The 21,011-nt window shown below is 42.1% G+C and overlaps 1 protein-coding gene across 1 annotated transcript in view; it reads right to left on the bottom strand.

Moving 5' to 3' along the window:
- Nucleotides 1–21,011, bottom strand: part of DNAH11 (dynein axonemal heavy chain 11) — a 226,382-nt gene that overhangs the window by 165,386 nt on the left and 39,985 nt on the right. Inside the window, exons 10-20 of the mRNA XM_054991090.1 lie at nucleotides 20,269–20,464; nucleotides 18,343–18,447; nucleotides 15,027–15,422; nucleotides 13,990–14,322; nucleotides 13,575–13,829; nucleotides 13,322–13,491; nucleotides 7,000–7,222; nucleotides 5,502–5,618; nucleotides 5,325–5,411; nucleotides 4,361–4,519; nucleotides 866–949 (exon numbers count right to left, since the gene is read on the bottom strand). Coding sequence (XP_054847065.1) covers nucleotides 866–949; nucleotides 4,361–4,519; nucleotides 5,325–5,411; nucleotides 5,502–5,618; nucleotides 7,000–7,222; nucleotides 13,322–13,491; nucleotides 13,575–13,829; nucleotides 13,990–14,322; nucleotides 15,027–15,422; nucleotides 18,343–18,447; nucleotides 20,269–20,464 — 2,125 coding nt within the window. The remainder of the gene's footprint in view (nucleotides 1–865; nucleotides 950–4,360; nucleotides 4,520–5,324; nucleotides 5,412–5,501; nucleotides 5,619–6,999; nucleotides 7,223–13,321; nucleotides 13,492–13,574; nucleotides 13,830–13,989; nucleotides 14,323–15,026; nucleotides 15,423–18,342; nucleotides 18,448–20,268; nucleotides 20,465–21,011) is intronic.

The following is a 21,011-nucleotide window of genomic DNA, read 5'->3' on the forward strand; positions in this document are numbered from 1 at the left end:
CACCATATCTGGCAATAGTGCCTATTGGCAAATACAGTAGGTAATGGTGTCATACAGTTACGGCCACAATGTGTTTACTACTCAACACCATTCTAAGCATTACACCACTCTAAGCATTTACTTACTGGGGTTCCAGACTTTTATGTGTATACAGACACATACGTTCTCTCTCCCTTTCCTCTTTCTTTTCACATGGGCATGCACACACACATTATGAGAAGTTGTGTAGAGTCTAAGCTACTTTAATTTGAGCAAACCAAAATCAAACCATCAAACTAGTGCATCTCATCTGCTGCTTCCTGAACAAAGTGACCTTGCTTGTCTTTACAAAGTCAAGTTCAAAAGAAATAGCACCATGATTTTACCATTTCCTTCCACAGGGAGCTTATCCTCAAGTAGGGGGGTGAAGGCTAAAAAAAAGGAAGTTGATGCTTTGTTAGGTCAAATATCAGATACTGGATGGAGAAAGAAGGATGCTGAGTAGAAGCGGGCATGAGCTGAAATACGAACTGAAGTTCATCAAGAACCAGGCCAGTTCATGATTCGTGTACTAGTGGTTCATGGGAGTTCATTTCTAATGAACCATGACGAATTTTAGTCCAGTTCGTTTGGTTTGTATTTTGGTTCATCGCTGAAGACAGCCTGGTGCTGATCAATCAGTTTCCTAGGCAATGGGGGGATAGGCTTTCTACGGATCTTCTGCTGACCCGGAAGTGATGTTTTCACAAACCAAACAAACCAGTTCATGAACCAGGGCAAGTTTGTGAAATACGATGAATCACTGCACGGTTCGGAATTTTCCCAGTTTGTGCCCATCTCTAATAATAAGGAAGCAACATAAATTATGGGTATCTCTGGAACTTGCCTTGGCAAACCTTCTGAGTTCTACTTCCATCTGTTCCATACTAATCTCTCTCCAGTGGCTTTTGGTCCAATCATTAATGGCACTCTGAAAGTGGAGGAACAGAGAAAAACATCAATGAAATTTGATAGAGGAAAGTATCTGTAAGAAAATAGATGGCTATTAGAAGCAAATCAACCCACAGCTTTTAAAAAACAATTATGCTTTTCAGTTACATTTAATTTTGTAAATTTTATAAATCTAATCTTGTAAATGTATGGGGAACGGTCTTCTTGACAAGGCATTTGAAAGCTCTGACTCACTCCATGGCACAGTACTGCATTTACTACTAGCATAAATATAAATATTATTACTATTATTGTTGTTGTTATTATTTATAGTTCATCTTTCTCACTGAGATCCAAGGCAGATTACACACTGCAAGTGATTACAATATAATCAGTAAATAGGACATTCACTGAGCAAACTACAATTAGAACATTCAGTGAAAACAGATACAATAAGGTATGGTAGCAGAAGATTTGAAAACTAGCATAAAGTCAGACACAGAGATGAAATCTTTCTTTATTAAAACATAATTAACATGATATCTTTAGCAACGTGGAACTACCTACTAGGAGCATATCTACCTCAGTAGCCAATACTCAATAGCCTAGTATATAGTCACTTACTAACGTATCACTTTCAGATATTTCTTATGACAAAGCCCTATAATCTGGGTGGAAAGTCCTCCAGAATAACTCAGTTTTGCATAGTTTGTGGAAAGCCAGGAAAGTGGAAGTTTTCCTGACCTCCTCAGATAGGCCATTCCATAAAATGGGGGCTACCACAGAGAAAGCATGTGTATGGGCAGTTGTTGATTTAGCCCAATTGCAAAGTGGTATCTGCCAAAGGCTCTGTTCAGAGCGAAGTTGCCATGGCGGAATATAGAAAGAGGTGTGGTTTTGCAGCTATGAGGGGCATAGGCCATGAAGGGCTTTGAATGTAATAGCCATGACCTTGAATTGAGCTCTCTTTCACTAAGAATCTCTAAAAAAAATTTCAGATGTTACCTTCAGGCAAATAGTAGGAAAGACCAGCTAAGGCTGGTGTCATGAAGAATAAAGGTCTTCAGCAAAGTAGGCAAACAAGAAGACTAAAGGGATTCTTAAGGGAACTCTGGAGGAATCCCCAAGAGGACCAAAGGTAAAGTAAAAAAAGCATCATTTAAAGACACACTGCCACAGTGAGCCCAACATTAACCAATCAGAGGACAAGCACGCGAGGCCATTTATTCCAGTACACCATTGCTGCAGTTACTATGCCTCACAGGTGTGAGAAAGGAAATCATTTTTCAAGTCTCGGGAAGCCTTACGCTAATTAACTAGAATGCTAGAGCTGGGCTGTTCAAGGCCTTTGAAACCTTCACATCTTCAGAGAAAGATTGCGCCATATCAGCCTAGGTGCCATAGAACCAAATGGCCCCAGCCTTCAAAGGAACACTCTCTCAGATATCAAAAGGAGGGGGGCCATAAAAAGGCTCTAAACTTAAGAGCATCTAGTCATCTATAAAACCAAAAACCAAATGATTACTTTGAACAAGAAACCAACTAAGTAGAGTGACTGCAGAATGGGAGTGATATGTATGCTCCATCTGGCTCCTGAAAGTAAATGAGCTGCAGCATTTTGCATCATCTGAAGTCTCCAAATTGACTTTGAGGGAAGACCTACGTATAGTGAATTACAGCAGTCTAGCCTCAATGTTACCACGGCTAGAGGTGTGCACCAAGAAGAAATTCCGTTCGATCCAGATATCAGAGGTACCATAAAAATTCAGTACCTCTAAAATCCAGGTCAGATTCCCTAATCCAGTTGAATAAGATTAGAGAATCTCAAATTTATCTAGCCATTATTCCCTATGGGGAAATTTATCAGTGGGCTGGGGGTGGGTGGGGTTCAAGCAAACTCCACCAAATGTGCAGGGAATCTATTCCTTCCTTTCTACTAAAGCCCCCCCTCCCCAAGTTTCAGAAATATTGGACCCAGGGGTCCAATTCTATGGGCCCCTGAATAAGGTGCCCCAGTCACTCTTCATTGTTTCCTATGGAGGAAACATTTCCAAGGCCTTCCACACAAAGAGAAACCTTAAACAAAGGCAACCCCTGGCCAAAAGCCAGTCTCAATGCAATGCAAGAGTTCCACTCATCTGCCAGATGACAACAATGGTGGCAAAAACTAGTCAGTGTTGTGTAGGAGTTAGAGTGTTGCATTAGAATCTGGGAGTCCCTGTTTTGAATCCCTACTGTGCAATGGAAGCTCGCTGGATGATTTTGGGTCAGTCACACACACTTAGCCTAACCTCACAGGGTTGTTGTGAGGATAAAATGGAGGAGAGGAAAACAATGTAAGCTACTTTGAGGGCCCACCGGGGAGAAAAGTGGGGTATAAATGAAGTAAACATGAAAATAAATACTCCACCCGTCACTGCAAGCTTTTTGAAAAAACTAACCTTTCCTCCTCATACACAGCATACACTGCTGTCCTGGAAGGCAAATATAAGAAGACACCTTATGAAAAATGTTTGTGCCCTTGTGGAGATGGGAATGTCGAGTCCCTATTACATGTTTTCTTTGAGTGTAAAATATATGATCATATTAGGGAAATATATATCAAACCTATAATTGATGGTCTTCCGGGGAAAGAGAGAAAAAACTATATTACAATCATGTTAGCAGACAGGAATAGGGAAATGACGCTCCAAGTGGCAAAATATGCCTGGATGGTCATTAATAGGAGGAAATCCTGGCTTAGTGTGCAGAACCCTAGGTAAGTATTGTTATAATTTGATAATATAAGGTAATTTGAATTTTAGGTATTTATATTATGTAAATTATAGTAAGCTACAATTTTAATGATTGCCTGGATATTTAAGTTTATATTGTTGCCAAATAATTATGCTTTTAGGACTCATCCATTTTATAAGTAAATTTTAAAAAGTACACTGAGAAAGATTTTCAGCAGGTTTTCTTTGTTCCAAACTAGTATTCTTTTATTGTATTTTAAAACTGCAATCCAATTTTTAAAGAAAATATATTCTTTATTACTATTTCCTTGCCTTCATTTAAGCTGAGATGTTTTTAGCTCTAGGGTTGCCAACTCCAGGTTGAGAAATTCCTAGAGATTTGGTGGGATCAAGCCAGGGAATATCAGGGTTTGTAGAGGGACCTCAGGAGAGCATAATGCCGCAGAATCCACCCTCCAAAGCCGCCACTTCCTCCAGGAGGACTGATCTCTGTTATCTGGAGATCAGTTGTCATTCTGGGAGATCTCCAAGCTCCACCTGGAGGTTCGCAGCCCTATTGAGCTCACAAGTCTTGATATCACAACAATTTCTTAAAAACTGAACAAAATGTAGTTTAAGCTACAAAGGCTGCTAAAATGCTACTCCTCCCCAAACTCCAACATTGTGTGCCGCTACGAATTGTACAATGTACTTTCAAAAACACAAAAAATTCTTACAGTAACATAAATATTAATATCCCACACTCTCTTGAGCAGTTGCATCTCCTTGCGGCATTGTTTCATTTGCTTGTAATCTGGAATTGCCACTTCAAAAAGGTTGGCAGATTCCTTTATGTGTGACATTTCTTCCTCCAGTGCCTCCAATTCCCTATTTGCCTGAAGGAGGTGAAACACACATGGTTGTCATAAGTATAAAGCAAGTTTAGTTAAGATCCGAAATTGTATATACTGAAGACAAAGGAATTACACAGATATTTTACAGGAATTACTGAAGAAATGCTGCATGTTTCATTTTCCTTTATGATGTTCTAAGAGAAATAGCAGATACATTTATGGGCCAGTTCTGCAGCTATTATAAATCAAATTCAGTGCAGTAGCACTGATTTACATCAGCTAAATTTCTGCCCCCACAGAATTATACATTTATATCCATATACAAAATCCAAGGATCTGACCAAATGCACATTATATGTAATCAAATGCATACTTGTAAACATTTTATTCTAGTAAGAAGGATTTTTCACCTGTTCACAAATTACTTATCAACATTTTGTTAAAAATTTAATGAGCACATCCCATCAAACACCATCTTGCACAAGTCTCACCGATACATCACTTCACAGAATTTTGTGAAACAGCGTAATCCCGACAAAGTCAATTAGAAAACTTAAGTTGATTTTAATTCACAAGGGTATAACATCTTTGGTGCATATAAAACAGGGGAAATCATTTCATTTTGAACAAGTGTGATAAAATTATTTTGCAAAAACTATGATGCATTTTAAATGTGAATGCACTGCGTTTTTGAAATGGTAAACCTGCTCTAAAAATGTACACTTTTAAGATGCAGAGGAACATCACTTAAAAATGTCAAATACAAATTACGCAATATGAAAACAGAGACCTGAGTTTTGTAGTTAGATTACAAACATAACGTGCAGCTCTGAGATTTCTCCATTACCTTATCAAGAAGTGCATATGGGTTTCTGGCATCAAAGCGAAAGGGAGCATCCACTCTAAATCTTTCTCTGAATCCTATCTGCTTTCCCTGATGAAAGAAATGTAGGCAATAAATTCTGTCAACAATCTTGTCCTCATAAAAGCATGTTTTTTTTAAAAAAAAATCAGCTTAGCTTACATCAAAAGCTGCACATTTTTTTCTGAGAAGCGTGACCTCAGAAGTCAAAAGAGGAGCCACTTCATGCTTTATAGACACAGCAAGTTTTTTGGTGGTGTTCCATCTTTCAGGCAGTTCCTAAAGAACAGAAGAAATAGATCATCAAGTACTTCACACTATGGGCAGGTGTCCTTTACATATTCTCCCAAACACATGAGAGCTGCTTAAACACAAGTTGCTTCCACTTAACTAGAATAATCCACCACAATTATTTTTAAAAGCAAGTTGCAACATCTCTCAAACTCTAACAAAAGATGGAAGGTTTTGCTAATAATGCTCACTAGTTTGCTGAGCTCAAGTGGTAAAAGGAAAGTACAAATTCACACTACAGTCTTTAAAAGTCCCACCAGATAAAAATCAGATATAAAATCCTGGGGCTGCCATTTGAAGGGGAAAGTTCAAAGCCGTCATGACAGCACAAAAATAGTTATTTATTTTATTTATTTCAAATTCGTATTCCGCCCTCCCCGCAAGCGGGCTCAGGGCGGATAACAACATATTAAAATACAATTAAAATACATTTAAAAATTCATATTAATTAAAAACAGCACATTTAAAACAAGATGGTGGACAGCCTTCACAGGGAGGGTTTTATACACCCCTTTTTTCCAGGCCAGCAGAGGCCCAGCCTCAGCCATATGCCTGGTGGAACAACTCTGTCTTGCAGGCCTGGCGAAAAGATAGTAAGTCCTGCCGGGCCCTGATTTCAGCAGACAGAGCATTCCACCAGGTGGGAGCCAGGACCGAAAAGGCCCTGGCTCTAGTCGAGGTTAGGCGGGCCTCCTTGGGGCCAGGGACCACCAACAGCTGTTTGTCCCCTGATCGGAGTGTCCTCTGGGAAATATATGGGGAGAGACAGTACCGTAGATACGCTGGTACCAGTTCGCACAGGGCCTTATAGGTCACCCTTTGGAACCTTATTGGTGGTTCCCTCCTCCCTTAATTTTCAGCAAAAAAAAATCAATTCCTACCTATCTGTCTGTTGTATGGACCACTTCTTCCCACAACTGAAACAGTTCAACCTGACTCACCATGTTTTCTGAACTAGAAAGTGGTTACAAAGATGCAGAAAGCCTCTTTCCATTTAACTGGAATCTTGGGTGGACAACTAAGTGCAAATATTAACTCCTTGCTTCAATTTTCTTTCTTGGTTGATACTCACACTTACACATGCAACAAAATACTGGTGACTGACAGGTTGCCAGAAAATTCTCCCAGTCAAATCCCAAAGAAATAAATAAGGAGAGAGTTCTTGCACAGATACCAATCATTTCAGTGGGACTTATACAGAAGAAATTTTCACTGGATAATACACAATATTTCTTGTAAAACATAATCCATGGACAGTTCAAGATATCAAGCAAAGGGAAGAAGGAAGTTCATTATCATCATCTGAAAATGGCAGGCAGCATTCTTGACAGACAGCAGCATGGAATGTTTATTCCTAAATGTACAGTACCTCTACGAGAACATAAACGTGATCTGGCATCTTCTGACCATAGCTTTCCAAGAGTACAATAGTATCCTTTAGAGGCTCAAAAAGCTCATCAGTAGTTGCTTGCCTCTCTCTCACAGCAAGAAGGTGAACCAGGACATCTACCAGACCATCATAATCTCCTTCCTTTAATTCTTTTTGGAGCCCAGCATCTGTCATTTTAATGAATTCTTCTAGGTCAGTTAGGCTACCAAAGGAAGGAAAGTTGGATTTACAATGATGGAATCTTTTCTACTGGGTGCTAATATGTAATAAGAAATGAAAAATGACCTTCAAATACTGTTATTTAGACTATAATTTTGAATTAAAAAACCCAGTATGAGTGGGGGCAAGGAGGAAAAGAATCAGAAAGGAAACAACTGAGTGTTCCTTTGTTTCTTCTTCTCAATATTTTTTTCTAAATAATAACAGAGTGGGGTGAACAGGAATGGAAGATTTGTGTTCACTCACCGTGAAGCTTCCTTTCTCTCTGGTCCAGGAGTGGGTCAGTCAGACTCATGGGAAGTAGCTCCTCCTCTTATGCAGGGTCGGTTTGGCTTAACAATCCCAAGTAGGAGGGGCTCTTCCCTGGACCTCCAGTTCCTTTCCAAGCCCACGATCTCCTTGCTCTAGGCCGCTGATGCTTGAATACCATCTTGTCACCTGCTTACATCCATTACTGAAACATGTATAAACTCAACAACCAACATTAAACTATTTACATCAACACATAAGATGTTCCCCTCCCAATCTAAGAATTACTGGCCTGGTTTTTGACTGACCCACTCCTGGACCACAGAGAAAGGAAGCTTCACGGTGAGTGAACACAAATCTTCCATTCTCCCATGGTCCAGGAGTGGGTCAGTCAGACTCATGGGACATAAGTCTACCAGTGAACTACCGGGTGGGTAATTCATATACTATGCCTTCAGGACGTGCTGTAGCACCCTCCTCCCAAAGGCCGCTTCTGCTGATGCTATCTGGTCTACCTTGTAGTGTTTGGTAAAGGTATGCACCGATTTCCAAGTGGCTGCCTTGCATATCTTTTCCAAGGTTGGAAAAGCCCGACATGCTGCCGAGGTAGCAGCGCCCCTCAAAGAATGGGCAGTACTTCCCTCAGGGGGAGACACCTTACTTGTCTTATAAGCCAGAACGATACAGTCCCTGATCCATCTGCTCAAGGTAGATGTGGATACCTGAGATCCTATTGAACTCCTCCTAAAGGAGACAAATAAATTCTCCACCTTACGGATGGTCTTAGTCCTCTCAATGTAATAACTCAATGCTCTCCTAACGTCTAATCTATGCCATTCTTTCTCTTTACTATGCTTAGGGTTAGTACAAAAGGAAGGAAGCACTATGTCCTCACCCCTGCGAAACTCTGAATTCACCTTTGGGATAAAGGCCTCAAGACTACCCTATCAGCATGGAAAACGCAAAGTTCCCTATTCACTGACAGCGCCCTTATTTCCGATACCCTTCTCGCAGATGTCAGCCCTATCAGAAAAATAGTCTTGAGTGTAAGCTCTCTAAGGGGGCAGAGCGCCATGGGCTCAAATGGTTCCTTAGTAAGCGCCAATAGCACCACGTTAAGATTCCAGGTTGGAAATCTATGCACCTGTGGAGGATTTATGAGCATGGTTCCCCTTATAAAACGCTTTATGTGAGGGTGTTTAGTAAGAGACCTCCCTCTTCTAGATCCCCTCACAGCCAAGATGGCTGCCAATTATCTCTTCAGGGTACTAGTACTTAGACTCTTGTCCAGACCCTCTTGCAGGAAGAGCAAAATGTGTTTAATGGATGCAGTCAAGGCGTTACAATCCTTCTCTGCGCACCAAGCTGAGAACACCTGCCAAGTCCTGTCATAGCTTCTGTTAGTTGGGTCCTTCCTAGAAGCTAACATGGTCTTTATCACTTCCTCTGCATAACCACATTTCTTCAGTTGGTCGAACTCAACTGCCAGGCTGTCAGTCTTAGTGATGTCGGGTCTGGGTGTTGTATGTCCTCTTGTCTCAGCAGGTCTGGCTGTGAGGTAGCTCCCAGGGTTCTGTTCTCGATAGTCTCATGATATCCTGAAACCACGGTCTCCATGGCCAGAACGGTGCCACCAAAATCACCTCCGCCTGCTGCTCCACTACTTTTTGTACTACTCTGCCGAGGATGCTGACTGGTGGGAATGCGTACAGCAGTATGCGAGGCCAGTCCTCGCTCAGGGCGTCGGTTCCTACGGCCTCCTTTTCCTCCCACCTGGAGAAGAATTTTGTGACTTGCCTGTTTGAGGTTGTCGCAAACAGATCCACTTCCGGTGTTCCCAACCTCTGACATATCTGTCTGAACACTCGTTCGTTCAGTTTCCACTCTGCTTGGTCCACCGAGTTCCGGCTCAGCCAGTCTGCTACCATGTTGTGTGTCCCTGCTAGATGCACTGCCTTTATTGAGAGGAGATGTGTCTCTGCCCATCGGAAAATCTCCCCCGCCTCTCTGTTCAGCCTTGGGGATCTGGTTCCGCCTTGCCTGTTCATGTAGGCCTTTGCTGTCATGTTGTCTGTCCTTATTAGCACATGTTGATGCTTTAAGTCTTCTAGTATCTCCCATAGTCCATACTTGATGGCTCTCAGTTCTAGGAGGTTTATGCTTTGGCCTCTTTCCTCTGCTGTCCAGGTTCCCTGACACATCCTGCCCACCATATGAGCACCCCATCCCGACAGACTCACGTCCGTCATTATAATGGTTCTCCTTGGGTCTCTGAGAGGCATGCCATCCCTGAACCTGGCAGGATCTGTCCACCAATTCAGCTCCGCACTCAGTGACTCTGTTATCTTTACCCATTTTTTCTGTTTGTGTGCTATGACCTGTTGGAAAGGTCGTAGGAAGGTTTGGAGCGGGCGAGTGTGGAAGCGTGACCAACTCACGATGTCCTGGCAAGATACCATAATACCTAGGAGTTTCGCCAGGAACATCACTTCCACTGTTTTCCTGCTTTGGATCACGTTTATTATCATGGTAATCTTTTGTTGTCTCACTTCTGACAAGAACGCTCTGTCCTTCGTTGTATCTATGGTTACTCCCAGATGAAGGATTTTCTGTGTCAGAACGATGCTGCTTTTCTTCCAGTTAATCACAAATCCATGTTCCTGTAGGCAGCGAGTGGTTTCCTGTGCTGCCATCCTCCCCGCTGATAGGGAGGGTGCCTTTATCAGCAGATCGTCCAGGTATGGGGACAGGACTATCCCCTGGACCCGGAGTACTGCTATTAAGGTCACCAGAACCTTGGTGAACACCCTCGGAGATGACTTCAGCCCGAACGGCAGTGCCTTGTATTGATAGTGTTCTCCATTGTATGCGAACCTGAGGTATCTGCGGTGAGACTGATGGATGGGTATGTGAAGGTATGCCTCTGACAGGTCGATCAAGGCCAGGAAATCGTCCTTCTGAATCGCCCCTACGGTTGTCTTTAGCGTTTCCATTTTGAACTTGTGGGACTTTATGAACTGGTTGAGCCATCTTAAGTCCAGGATGGCTCTTACCTCTCCGTTTTTCTTCGGCACAATGAAAAACACTGAGTAGACTCCCCGGTTCCAGAATGGCATCGGGACTGGTTCTATTGCTCTTATTGATACCAGGTGGTGAATGGCTCCCAGAATCTTGAGGTGTTTCGATTCCAGGGGGTGTCTTGGTAACATGACTAATCTTGAGGGCGGTTGCTTTTCAAATTCCAAGGAGTAGCCCTTGGTTGCTGTCTCCAGTACCTACTTGTCCGATATGGATCTTGTCCAGTGGTCTGCAAATTTTTGTAGTCGTCCCCCAGTTTGGACGGTCTCCCCGCCAGCTTGATAGTCATGCCTGGTTTCCTTTCTTCTGGTCTTTTGACTGCTGACTCTGTCTTCTGAAGTTGAAGTGTTTGTTGTCACTCCTAGGCCTTGTCTGCCAGCGGTTCTTGAAAGATCTATCAGATCCCGGTCGAAAGGAGCACTTGGAGTCTCAAAAGGACTGCTTACTCTTGCTCTTGAAGACGCGTTTCTTGGACGGCAGGACCTTTTTCTTCTCGGAGTCTTCCACCAGGAATTTATCCAGCGCGTCTCCAAACAGCTTGGTCCCTGAGAAGGGTATGGCTGCCACCTTGTTGCGTGCCGGGGGATCCACATCCCAGTTTCTGAGCCATGTATTACGTCTTGCTGTTACATTGAAACCCATGGCTCTCAATGACATCTGAAAAGAGTCCATAGAGGCATCTGCCATGAAAGCCGTAGTCAGGGCTAACTTCTTGACCACATTCCTGAACTTCTTTGGAATCTCCTTGCCTGCCTCCACCAGATCTGATGCCCGGGTGAATGCTGCCCTGGCAAACAAGGAAACTGTGGCTGAGGCTCTTAACGATGCTGCAGACGCTTCGAAGTTCCTACGCAGCGCCTGCTCAATCTTTTTATCAGATGGATCCTTAGGCATGCCCTCTGCATCCATAGGCAGCACAGAAGTAGTAGCCAAGCTGGATATCGGGTCGTCCACTGCCGGTAGTTTGATCTTCTTTGTTGCATCTTGCCCTAGTGTATAGAACTTATTGAACACTGACTGTAAGGCCTTTGGCTTTGCCAGGTTATCCCACTCTGCCTTCAGGATGCTGTGGAACATGGCTGGCAAGGGCACCCCTGTCTGTGGCTGTCCCACTTTGGGGAGAACTCTCTCACTGCCCTGTGGATATGACTGATCTGTGTCCTCTTTCCCTACGTTCTTCTGGGCAATTTCAAGCGTCCTCAGGACCTTTGGTAATAATCTAGAGTATAGGTCCTGAGGAAAAAGTTGAATGTGCATCGAGGTTATTGTCTCTTCCTCTGACAGTTCTTCCTCAGAATCTGGCTCTTGAGCCGAGGCTTCAGAGTCAGAGTTAAGTTCCTCAGACTGGCTAGATGACTCCTCTGTCCAGTCCTTCTCTTTCCTCCTCCTCTTAGACCTGTGAAGGGAATCAGACTTCGCCTGCCTTTTGCCTTTCTGGGAGGACAGTTTCTGACTCCCCTTAGTGGATGATGTTTGCTTTTCTCTGAACTCTTGTACTATTGCTCTGAGTTCCCTTCTCATCTCACCCCTCATCCAGGCCAGAATATTTGCTTTTGCATCCTGGCCAGAGAGATCTACATCAAAATTATCCTGGCTCGCTCCACTGGGGCCTTGTACTGACTGTGGAGAGAGGGGTGAGCTTGGAGTATCCAGGCTGCTTAAGGCTCCCTCTGCTGTTCCTGCTTCACTCTGCCCTGCCTTGGAAGCCATTCCCTCCAAAATCTTCCCGCCTGAAGGGAAGACAAAACGGCGCCCGATCAGAGGGAGTAAAAAGAGCAAAGGGGATAGGGGGGGGGGAGGCAAAGGAATGAGCCTAAGCACCGCTAACGCTTCCCGGTGGGGGGAGGGCCGTTCCCAGTGCCTCCTGGCCCACTCTCTCCAGAAGGCTCCAGGGGCCGAAGCCTCTCTGGTTGCACCTTACTCCCCTAAGGTCCCTGCCAGAAAACACGGCTCCCTACCTTCTGCCAGGGGGTCGTATCCACTCACAGGTGCTGTTGCCATCATTGCCCGTGGACCTGGAGCACTGAGGTTGCTTTTGGGCTGGCTTCTTGAATGCTGGAGGACGTGCTGTTCCGTGCGCCACTGCCGCGAACGCCTGCAGCCTCTCTCGCACGCCTGCAGCCTCCGCGCGTCTGCAGCCTCTCGCACATGCCACTTTCCAACGCCACTTTTCTGGCCGCTCTCCCTGCGGCTCTTCACGTGGGGGAGAGGGGGGGGAGAGCAGGGTAGGAAGGCCAGGCCTTTCCTTTTTCCCTTTGCAACCTTGCGCCGCCGCGGTTCTTCGTTCTTCTTCTTCTTCTTTCTTTCTTCTTCTTCTTTTTTTTAGTTGGGATTGCTTTGCTCACTGGAGCAAGCCAACACACAACCCTGCAAGAGCAGGGCCAGAAAAAACTCGAGGTCCAGGGAAGAGCCCCTCCTACTTGGGACTGTTAAAGCCAAACCGACCCTGCGCAAGAGGAGGAGCTACTTCCCATGAGTCTGACTGACCCACTCCTGGACCATGGGAGAATTGGGTGGTTGCAGAACCTCTGAAGGCAATTTCCTCTTCCACAAGGAACCCTTTTAGTGGCAAGGGAGACCCTCCTTGCTTTGTTTAAATAATTATGGTGCAGAAGCAAATTTAGGCACAGAGGACATGATTCCTCTGAGCCTATTGCCTCCCCTTCCCCCCTGAATTTTCACGGGTCCCAACATATCACTTTTTTAAAAGAATAAATTAACAAATCAGTTATTCTTTTAAAGACATAATTTTTACCTGTCAATGACAAATCTCAAAAGGTATTCTTTGAACATCCAGCTCCACTTCTTAATAATGTTTAACAAACTAACTAGGAAAGGTTTCATGTCCACTTTAAACCACCCTTCAAAAATTCTGGAATCTTCAAGTTTGCTTACTTGAATGAAAAGATTCTCATAGATGTCAATCTGCAACAGATAACTAACCATTAGAACACACTTTTTATTTCACATTTAAGATGGACTATGAATATAAATATCTACTTTCTTGCCTGCTCTTTAAATTGTCCAGTTATTGGATGATGATCAGATGTGCCAACATCAATGTGAGTTTCATTTTCCCCAGAAGTTAGCATATGTCCATAGAAAAGAAATTGTTTCATAAACTCTGATCTATCTTCTACCCACAGATATGCATAAGCTTCAAAAGTGTTTTTGAAGTCCACAGCTTTGGTAATAATATCTGCCACTCTGTCCATAATCTCTTTCCGAGTCTCCGACAGCTCTAACATACTTTCCATATCATTCTAAGACCAAAAAAAAAGGGGGGGGAGAGAAAAAAGTTATTTTTGTAGTATGCCAAGTTTATTTTGCTCTGTATGTGAATGCCACATATATTTTTAATCACTGGATCTTTGAATTTAATTTTTCCTTTAGACATTTAAGTGTTGAGAAGTACTACAGTACCTGATAATGTTGCATTCCTAGATGTGTGGCTACTCTTTTCACCTGGCCAGACATTTTGAAAATATTGCTTAAAAGTTCATCTATTAGGTCATAAAAGCCATCTCCAGCTTCTTTGTCCAACGAAGGTTTGAATGTTATATATGGAGCATTTAGTGTCATCTGAACCTGGAATAACAGAAGTGTCTTCAAGCTTGTTTCTGTATTTTCCAAGAAGAAGTTTAAATTGTGCATTATGACATTAAAAAACCCATCAACTATGATGTCATCAATGAACTCCAAATAAATCTTCCAGGAGTCTGAATCTGGGTCTGCTTTTAAAAGCATTAAGTTTTCCTGAAAATAAAAAAGACATGTTAATCATACAGTCTCCTATTGCGGAAACTTGCATTAGAAATATTTTCTGTTTAAATAAATCGTTAACATCCAGATCTTTATTAAGAACTTTATATACATCACTGTGGACAAAATGAGAATCAAAATGGCTTTCTAAATGACTGGACAGTTTGTATTCTAAAGGAAATAAAATGCACAAACACCATTTTATTATGCTAAACTGTCCCATACTTTTGTAGGAGAAGGGAACAGGAAGATATATTACAAAATCAAATTATATATTCCTCCAGTTACCATGTTACTTTATTCTACACTTTGTTTATTTGAACCATTTATATCCCACCTTATTTCCTTGGACTCGTAGCAGCTAAAAGTGCAATTACAAGTTGCAGAACACAGAAGTCCATTACAGATAAACATAATGCATAGATTTAAAAACAGTTCTGCCAAGGCTGTTCACTCCCCTCCAAATTCCCTGTGAAATGGTAATTATTTTGCACACTTTTCTAAACATAGCCAGGGAAGGTGTCCTCCACACCCATTTTGGCAGACCATTCCACAGGACTGGACCTACCACAGAGAAAGCCTGTGACCTAACTGCTGCAGTCCGGACAGTCCTAAAAGAGGTCACCACAAGAGGATGACACCTAAGGAGTGTAACTAGCATGCAGGAGTATAGCACAAGATGTGGTTCCATAAATTACCTGTGTAAGTGTATGGATCTTACAGCCATCTTCTTGAAGTGACATGAATTTCTTAGAAAGCCTATCTTCCTTGTCTTCCAGGTTCAACAAAGCTTCCTTTTTATTGTCTTTTCTACAAAAGAGGGTCTGCTCCACCCAACCCTTCATAATTTGTTGAATGCCTTTAATATTATCCTTTGATCTTTGAAGTCTTTGCTCCAAGTCATAAACTGTGACTTTCACATATGCAATGTACTCCCAGCAGTTCTCCTCTTGCCATGTGAATATTTCTTCAGCTTCCATTAGCAGATCATCAACTGTCCTCAGTTCTGTTTCGATCAGAGGGTATTCTACCTCCAAGACTGTCTGTTTAACCTTGTTATACCACTGTACTACAAGCTCAAGATTTCCTATGTGCTGTTGGTATAGAAAAAAATAATGAATTTTGTTATCTGCTATAAAAAATGTATAAAGACAATATAGTTTGGTTTTTTGAAGGTATCATTTAAACTGCTGGATGATTACCCACACCTTTTCTACATTTCTGCCATTGCCAGTGGCTATCTTTTGTCTCTGGTCCACTCATGATACTTCCTATTAATGCTGTGCATAAGCTATTAAGAAATAAGGTATTAAATACAAAGATGGCAGCACCCAGTTTGGTGTTGTCAGATGCGCCCTGCTTATCTGCCATGTATGTCTATTATTCTCTGTATTCTGAGCTTCTGAGAATGTGTAAAGAACTATCTGTGTAACTGTGTGATTATGTAGCCATCAGTAGCTTATCTCGCAAGTGGCTGCTTTCACTTTCTCGACTGGCATGGGAAAGTGTCCTTGAAATGCCAGCCAGAGCCGTATCTCCCTGAGACATGAAATGAGCTCATCCTTGTCTTCCCCTTCCCTACCCCTTCCAACCTCCTAGGCCCTGCGTGCCTAAGTTCTAACGGTGTTTATCCCAAGGCAGGAATCCTGCCCTATAATTAACATTGCTTTGCCCATTTATGTCACTTCTGCCAATGCTGTAGTCTGAGTGCACTGATACTGATGGATCTCTAATAAAAAAAAAACTTTTACTGGACTTTTGAAGTGTCTTCAGTGAAGTAACTGGGGATCTGCCTGGCAGAGCCGGACATGTGTACAGGTTAAGAGTGGCAGGACCAGGCTTGATTCCCCACTCCTCCATTTGAAGCCAGCTGGGTGACCCTGGGTCAGTCACATCTCTCTCAGAGCTCTCTCAGCCCCACCCACCTCACAGAGTGATTGTTGTGAGGATAGTAACACACTTTGTAAACTGCTCTGAGTGTGGCATCAGGTTGTTATGAAGGGTGGTATATAAATCAAATGTTGTTATTACTATTGTTGTTATATACATACATACAGGCCTCATCCTGTCTACGTGGAAACCAGTGGCTGACTTCCATATAGATAGGCAATTCTGCACAACAGGACTGACCACAGCTACTATATAGGTTCTGCAAACCCAGGGGAACCTCAAGGTTTGCCAAAACTATCTGCTTTTAACCCCTTGCCCACAAATTTAACAGTGGTGTCTGTGCAGATTTGGTCAAAAAGAAAGAAACATTTCTGGAATTTGTGTTGTGATGGACAGGACTGGCTCCAGCTCCACCTCTCCCATGAAACAACCAATAAGAGCAGGTGTAATGCTTGGCCAGTGACAGTTGGGAGTCTGTTGGAGAGTAAGAGGAACAGAAAAGTTTTTGGACACTGTTGAGAGAAGGCAGCAGAGATATTTGCTGGCTGACTACAAACCTGTTCATTTACACTGAAACATTCTGTGTCCAACCCCAGTATATTTATAAGTGTAAAACCATTAATTCCTATGTTCCATCTTTTAAATAAAGTTTATTTTTGTTTTGTTTAACCCTGGCTGACTTGAAGTTGTTAACTGAGAGAACATATCACATGGACAGACTTCAAATGCACCCCTCCCCTCCATAGCTGAATCTGAATGGAATGCCTGAAAGATAGTTACTTCTAATAAGGAGATAACCATCCAGAGTCTCTATTCAATCCAAGTCTGATTGAGTCAAATTACATATGAATTACAATTCAACAGCTTCCCATTGGATTCTGCTTTTCAAATGTTTCTGTTGAACTACGGTGACCTTTAAGTCCTTGATGGAGCATCCGGGTAGACTGAAGTGTTCTCCTACTGGTTTCTGGATATTGCCATTTTTGATGTCAGATTTGTGTCCAAATCTGGTGTCAGATTTGTGTAGTTGATGCCATTGGGTCCTGTAATCATTTCTGGGTAGATATATGAGCAGAGTTGGCATCTAGGTCTGTTTCAGGGTCTGGTTCCTGTGTTGGTGACTCTGTTAGCTGGTTCATGGTTGTTTGTGAGAAGTTGAGGAGCTGTATGTAGACAATGAGAGGTCTACAGCCCATCCTGGAAAACGATGCCTCTCTCTCACAAGCCCTGGGTGGAAGACCTCTCCTTGCCTCCTGACAGCCCCCCAACCTTAAATGACTTCTCACAAACAACCAAGAACTGACTAACAGAGTGATTTCTGTGCAAAAGAATAAATAGACATCAAAAATGGCAATATCCAGAAACCAGTAGAACACTTCAATCTACCAGGATGCTCCATCAAGGACTTAAAGGTCACCATAATTCAACAGAAACATTTCAAAAGCAGAATCCAATGGGAAGCTGCTGAATTGGAATTCATATGTAATTTGACTCAATCAGACTTGGATTGAATAGAGACTCTGGATGGTTATCTCATTATCAGAAGTAACTGCCTTTCAGGCATTCCATTCAGATTCAGCTTTGGAGGGGAGGGGTCACACCCAGCCTGAATTGTGCACTCCACCTCTTTCATGACTTTTGCAACTGATTTGCATCTACTCCCCACTCCCCTCACCACCTATATATCTCTGGCCAGTTTCTTCATACCCTCCATGCATCTGATGAAGAGAACCGTGGTTCTTGAAAGCTTATGCTACAATAAAGTTGGTTAGTCTTAAAGGTACTACTGGACTCTTTACTATTTTGCGACTACAGACTAACATGGCTACCTCCTCCGGATCTATGATACAGAGAAAGTAACCTCTACGTTCCCTTTCCCCAATAGCCTCGGGCAGTAGCTGAGTGAGGGGAATTAAATAGAGGGAATAGGCTGCCTGTCTAGAGCCTTTGGGAGAGGGCTTTATGAAATACCCCTTTGGACTTGAAGGAAAACCTGCTCTAGTTCTAACATGATAACAGCATGTTTTAGATTGAATTATCTAGGCTTTTCCATTTCAGAAGGAAAAAAATACTCCATACGATACTCCCTCAGCCAAAATGAATGTAGGTTGCTGAAACACATACCTTATCAAAAGTTCTTCTTTTCTTATACATTTCTAATGCAGAATTTGGAATATCAGGCTGACCCAAAAGCAAGAGGTATTTGACATCTCTTAAAACAGCCACCAGCTACAAGAAACAAAGTATCATATTATTTCTATCACCTTTCACAGAGTAACTTGACATGCAATTTTATTTTAAGTCCCAGCCCATTTTAGTGTTCTAGCTCCACTTCCTCGTTGAGAAAAGAAGCATATTGTGTTGGCTGAAAAAGAATTTGTACAGCTCCCAGCATGGAAGTGAAAACCTCTATACCAAAACAATCTGGTAAGATAAAAGTATATAATCATATATTGCAGGATATTCTAAGACCATTGGCAGCATTGATTTCAATGGGCTTAGACTGGAGCAACTCTTCTTAGGATTGCACTGTAAATGTTAGGATTTCTCCAGTAGTGACTCATTTAATGGGGCACACTATTCTAAACTGACATCTTTAGGTGGTGTGAGCACTGTTAAAATCAATGCACATTTTACTTAGGGAGGAAAGATTTCAAATCAGCAGGAACGACCTGAGCCTACGGGTCCTCAGGGCTCACCCCTACCTCTTGTTATGGAGGAATACTGAGAGCTACACAGAATCCTGCCGGGCAACAAGGTACAGGAGGAACAATGATGCAGATCAGCTATCAAGATAATGGATAGTTCCTGATTCAAAGAAGCTACCTCAGAGCTGAAGCCAAACTTTCTTGTGAGATGGGGATTTTACTGTAATTCCAGGTGGGTCTTTAGAAGAAATGAATGGAAAATCTGTAGTTCCTCATAATTGACTTTTATAGCCCAGTCTCCTAATGCAAGAGTCTATATTATTTTAATCTTTACTACTGTCAGAAAAGTATGCTGAATACAATTAGACACTGTCTGAAATTCAGTGATTTCTACCGACATTATAAAGAACACCTTCCTTAAAGAAATACCATTCATAAGATACATCTAGCTCACTTTAAGCATCCTACCCTGGCTACAATCATGACAGCTAAAACGAGTTATTTTCTGGATTAAAAATTTCGTAAGGGTGATACTGCTCTTGATAAATCTACCTTGAGCCAGGGGAAAATGTGAATAAGCAGAAAACTGGGTAGAGCTTGAAATCCATGCTGGGCCATGAAATACAGTAGATGACTTTAGGCCAACCACTCTCTCCGTTTAACCTACCTCACGAGGTGGCTGAGAAGATAGAAATTGAAGAACTATGTACAATGTGTGTGTGTGGGAGGGGGTGTTTGTTGTACAGACTTCACCTGTTCCTTGCACTCTGTTTGGGTAAATCTCTTGTCTCTTGGCCTTACTGTTTTGTTTTCTTTGTTTTAGAAAACTTTCAACGTAAGTATTTTCTCATTTATTTCCCCAGATGGCGTATATGAAATTAAACAATATTTATTTAAAACATTTCTATGCTGCCTTTCCACCCAAATAGGGGCCCCAAGACATTGAACATCAAATCATTTCAACATTATAACAATATTTAAAATAAAATATATATAAAATAATTCAATAAAAACTTGTAACACCAAAACCAGAGAGAAGGTCCAATAACTGTTATTGGGAGTACACTAAACCAAACAAAAAAGTCTTTACCCATTGGCAGAAGAGAAAAATAGAGGGAGACAGATTCCTCAAGGAGGGCGTTCCAAAATTTTGGCACCACTACCAAGAAAGCCCCTTGTCGAGTTGACATCTATCCTCCAAAATGATCAGAGTGGAGAGGTAGGTTCATATCAGAGAAGACGGTCCTTAAGGTATGCTGGCCCAAGCCATATAGAGCTTTGATACCTCTCTTAATATTAAAAGCTGCTACTGTTACAAGAGTCATTCACTCAATTTCTTCCACTAATATTCCTCATTAATTACATAGCTTAATTAAACTAGCAAAAAAAGGTTATACTTTACCTTCGGATCAAAATTCACACTAAGGAGACCATCTTTATCCCTGCGTTTAATTAGTGGTTGATCTAAATTAAACTGGCAAATATTATCCACATTGGATTTCCATTTGTAATAGATCTCCTCTTCATATTGGTCAAGCAAGGTCAACATCTCTCTATATTTCTGATAGATTAAAGCACCTTCTGAGCTTTCCAAGATTCTAAAAACACAGACATTTTATACTAGCAAGATTTTAAATGACCAGAATGGTTATATTTATTTATTTATAGACACGTGGGTCAAATATGTATCAGACTCCCTTAGTACAGAATCCACAGCCTAGGTTTCTTCAACATTAGCAATAGCTTCTACTGTGGAATACATTACAAATCATGGGAAAATGAGGATTTTTAAATCATTTTTAAAAATTGGTTTATTTCTGATGTCTTTATTAACTCCAAAGTTGGTTGCCCACTTCAAGTGCACTATAGCTAGCTGAATTTCTTTCCCATTAGGTTTTGGTCCATTTTTATTTCACCTGGCTCCTTCATCCTTCTCTTTGGATTGTTGTCTCTGTCCACTGCCTCATCTGACATTCAGGTTTCATCCCCCATTTTAGTCATTTTGGCCCTGATAGTGAGTTCCCCCCACCCCCATTTGAAGTACATATTGAATGTGGCCGTAGCTAGGCTGTAGCCGGCTGTGTAGCAGCCACAACTTTTAATCTCAGCTGGCTTTGTCTCACCGTTCTTTCTTTGGCCTGACCG

The sequence above is a fragment of the Eublepharis macularius genome, chromosome 11 (assembly GCF_028583425.1).
Source record: "Eublepharis macularius isolate TG4126 chromosome 11, MPM_Emac_v1.0, whole genome shotgun sequence".
Taxonomy (NCBI): Eukaryota; Metazoa; Chordata; class Lepidosauria; order Squamata; family Eublepharidae; genus Eublepharis; species Eublepharis macularius.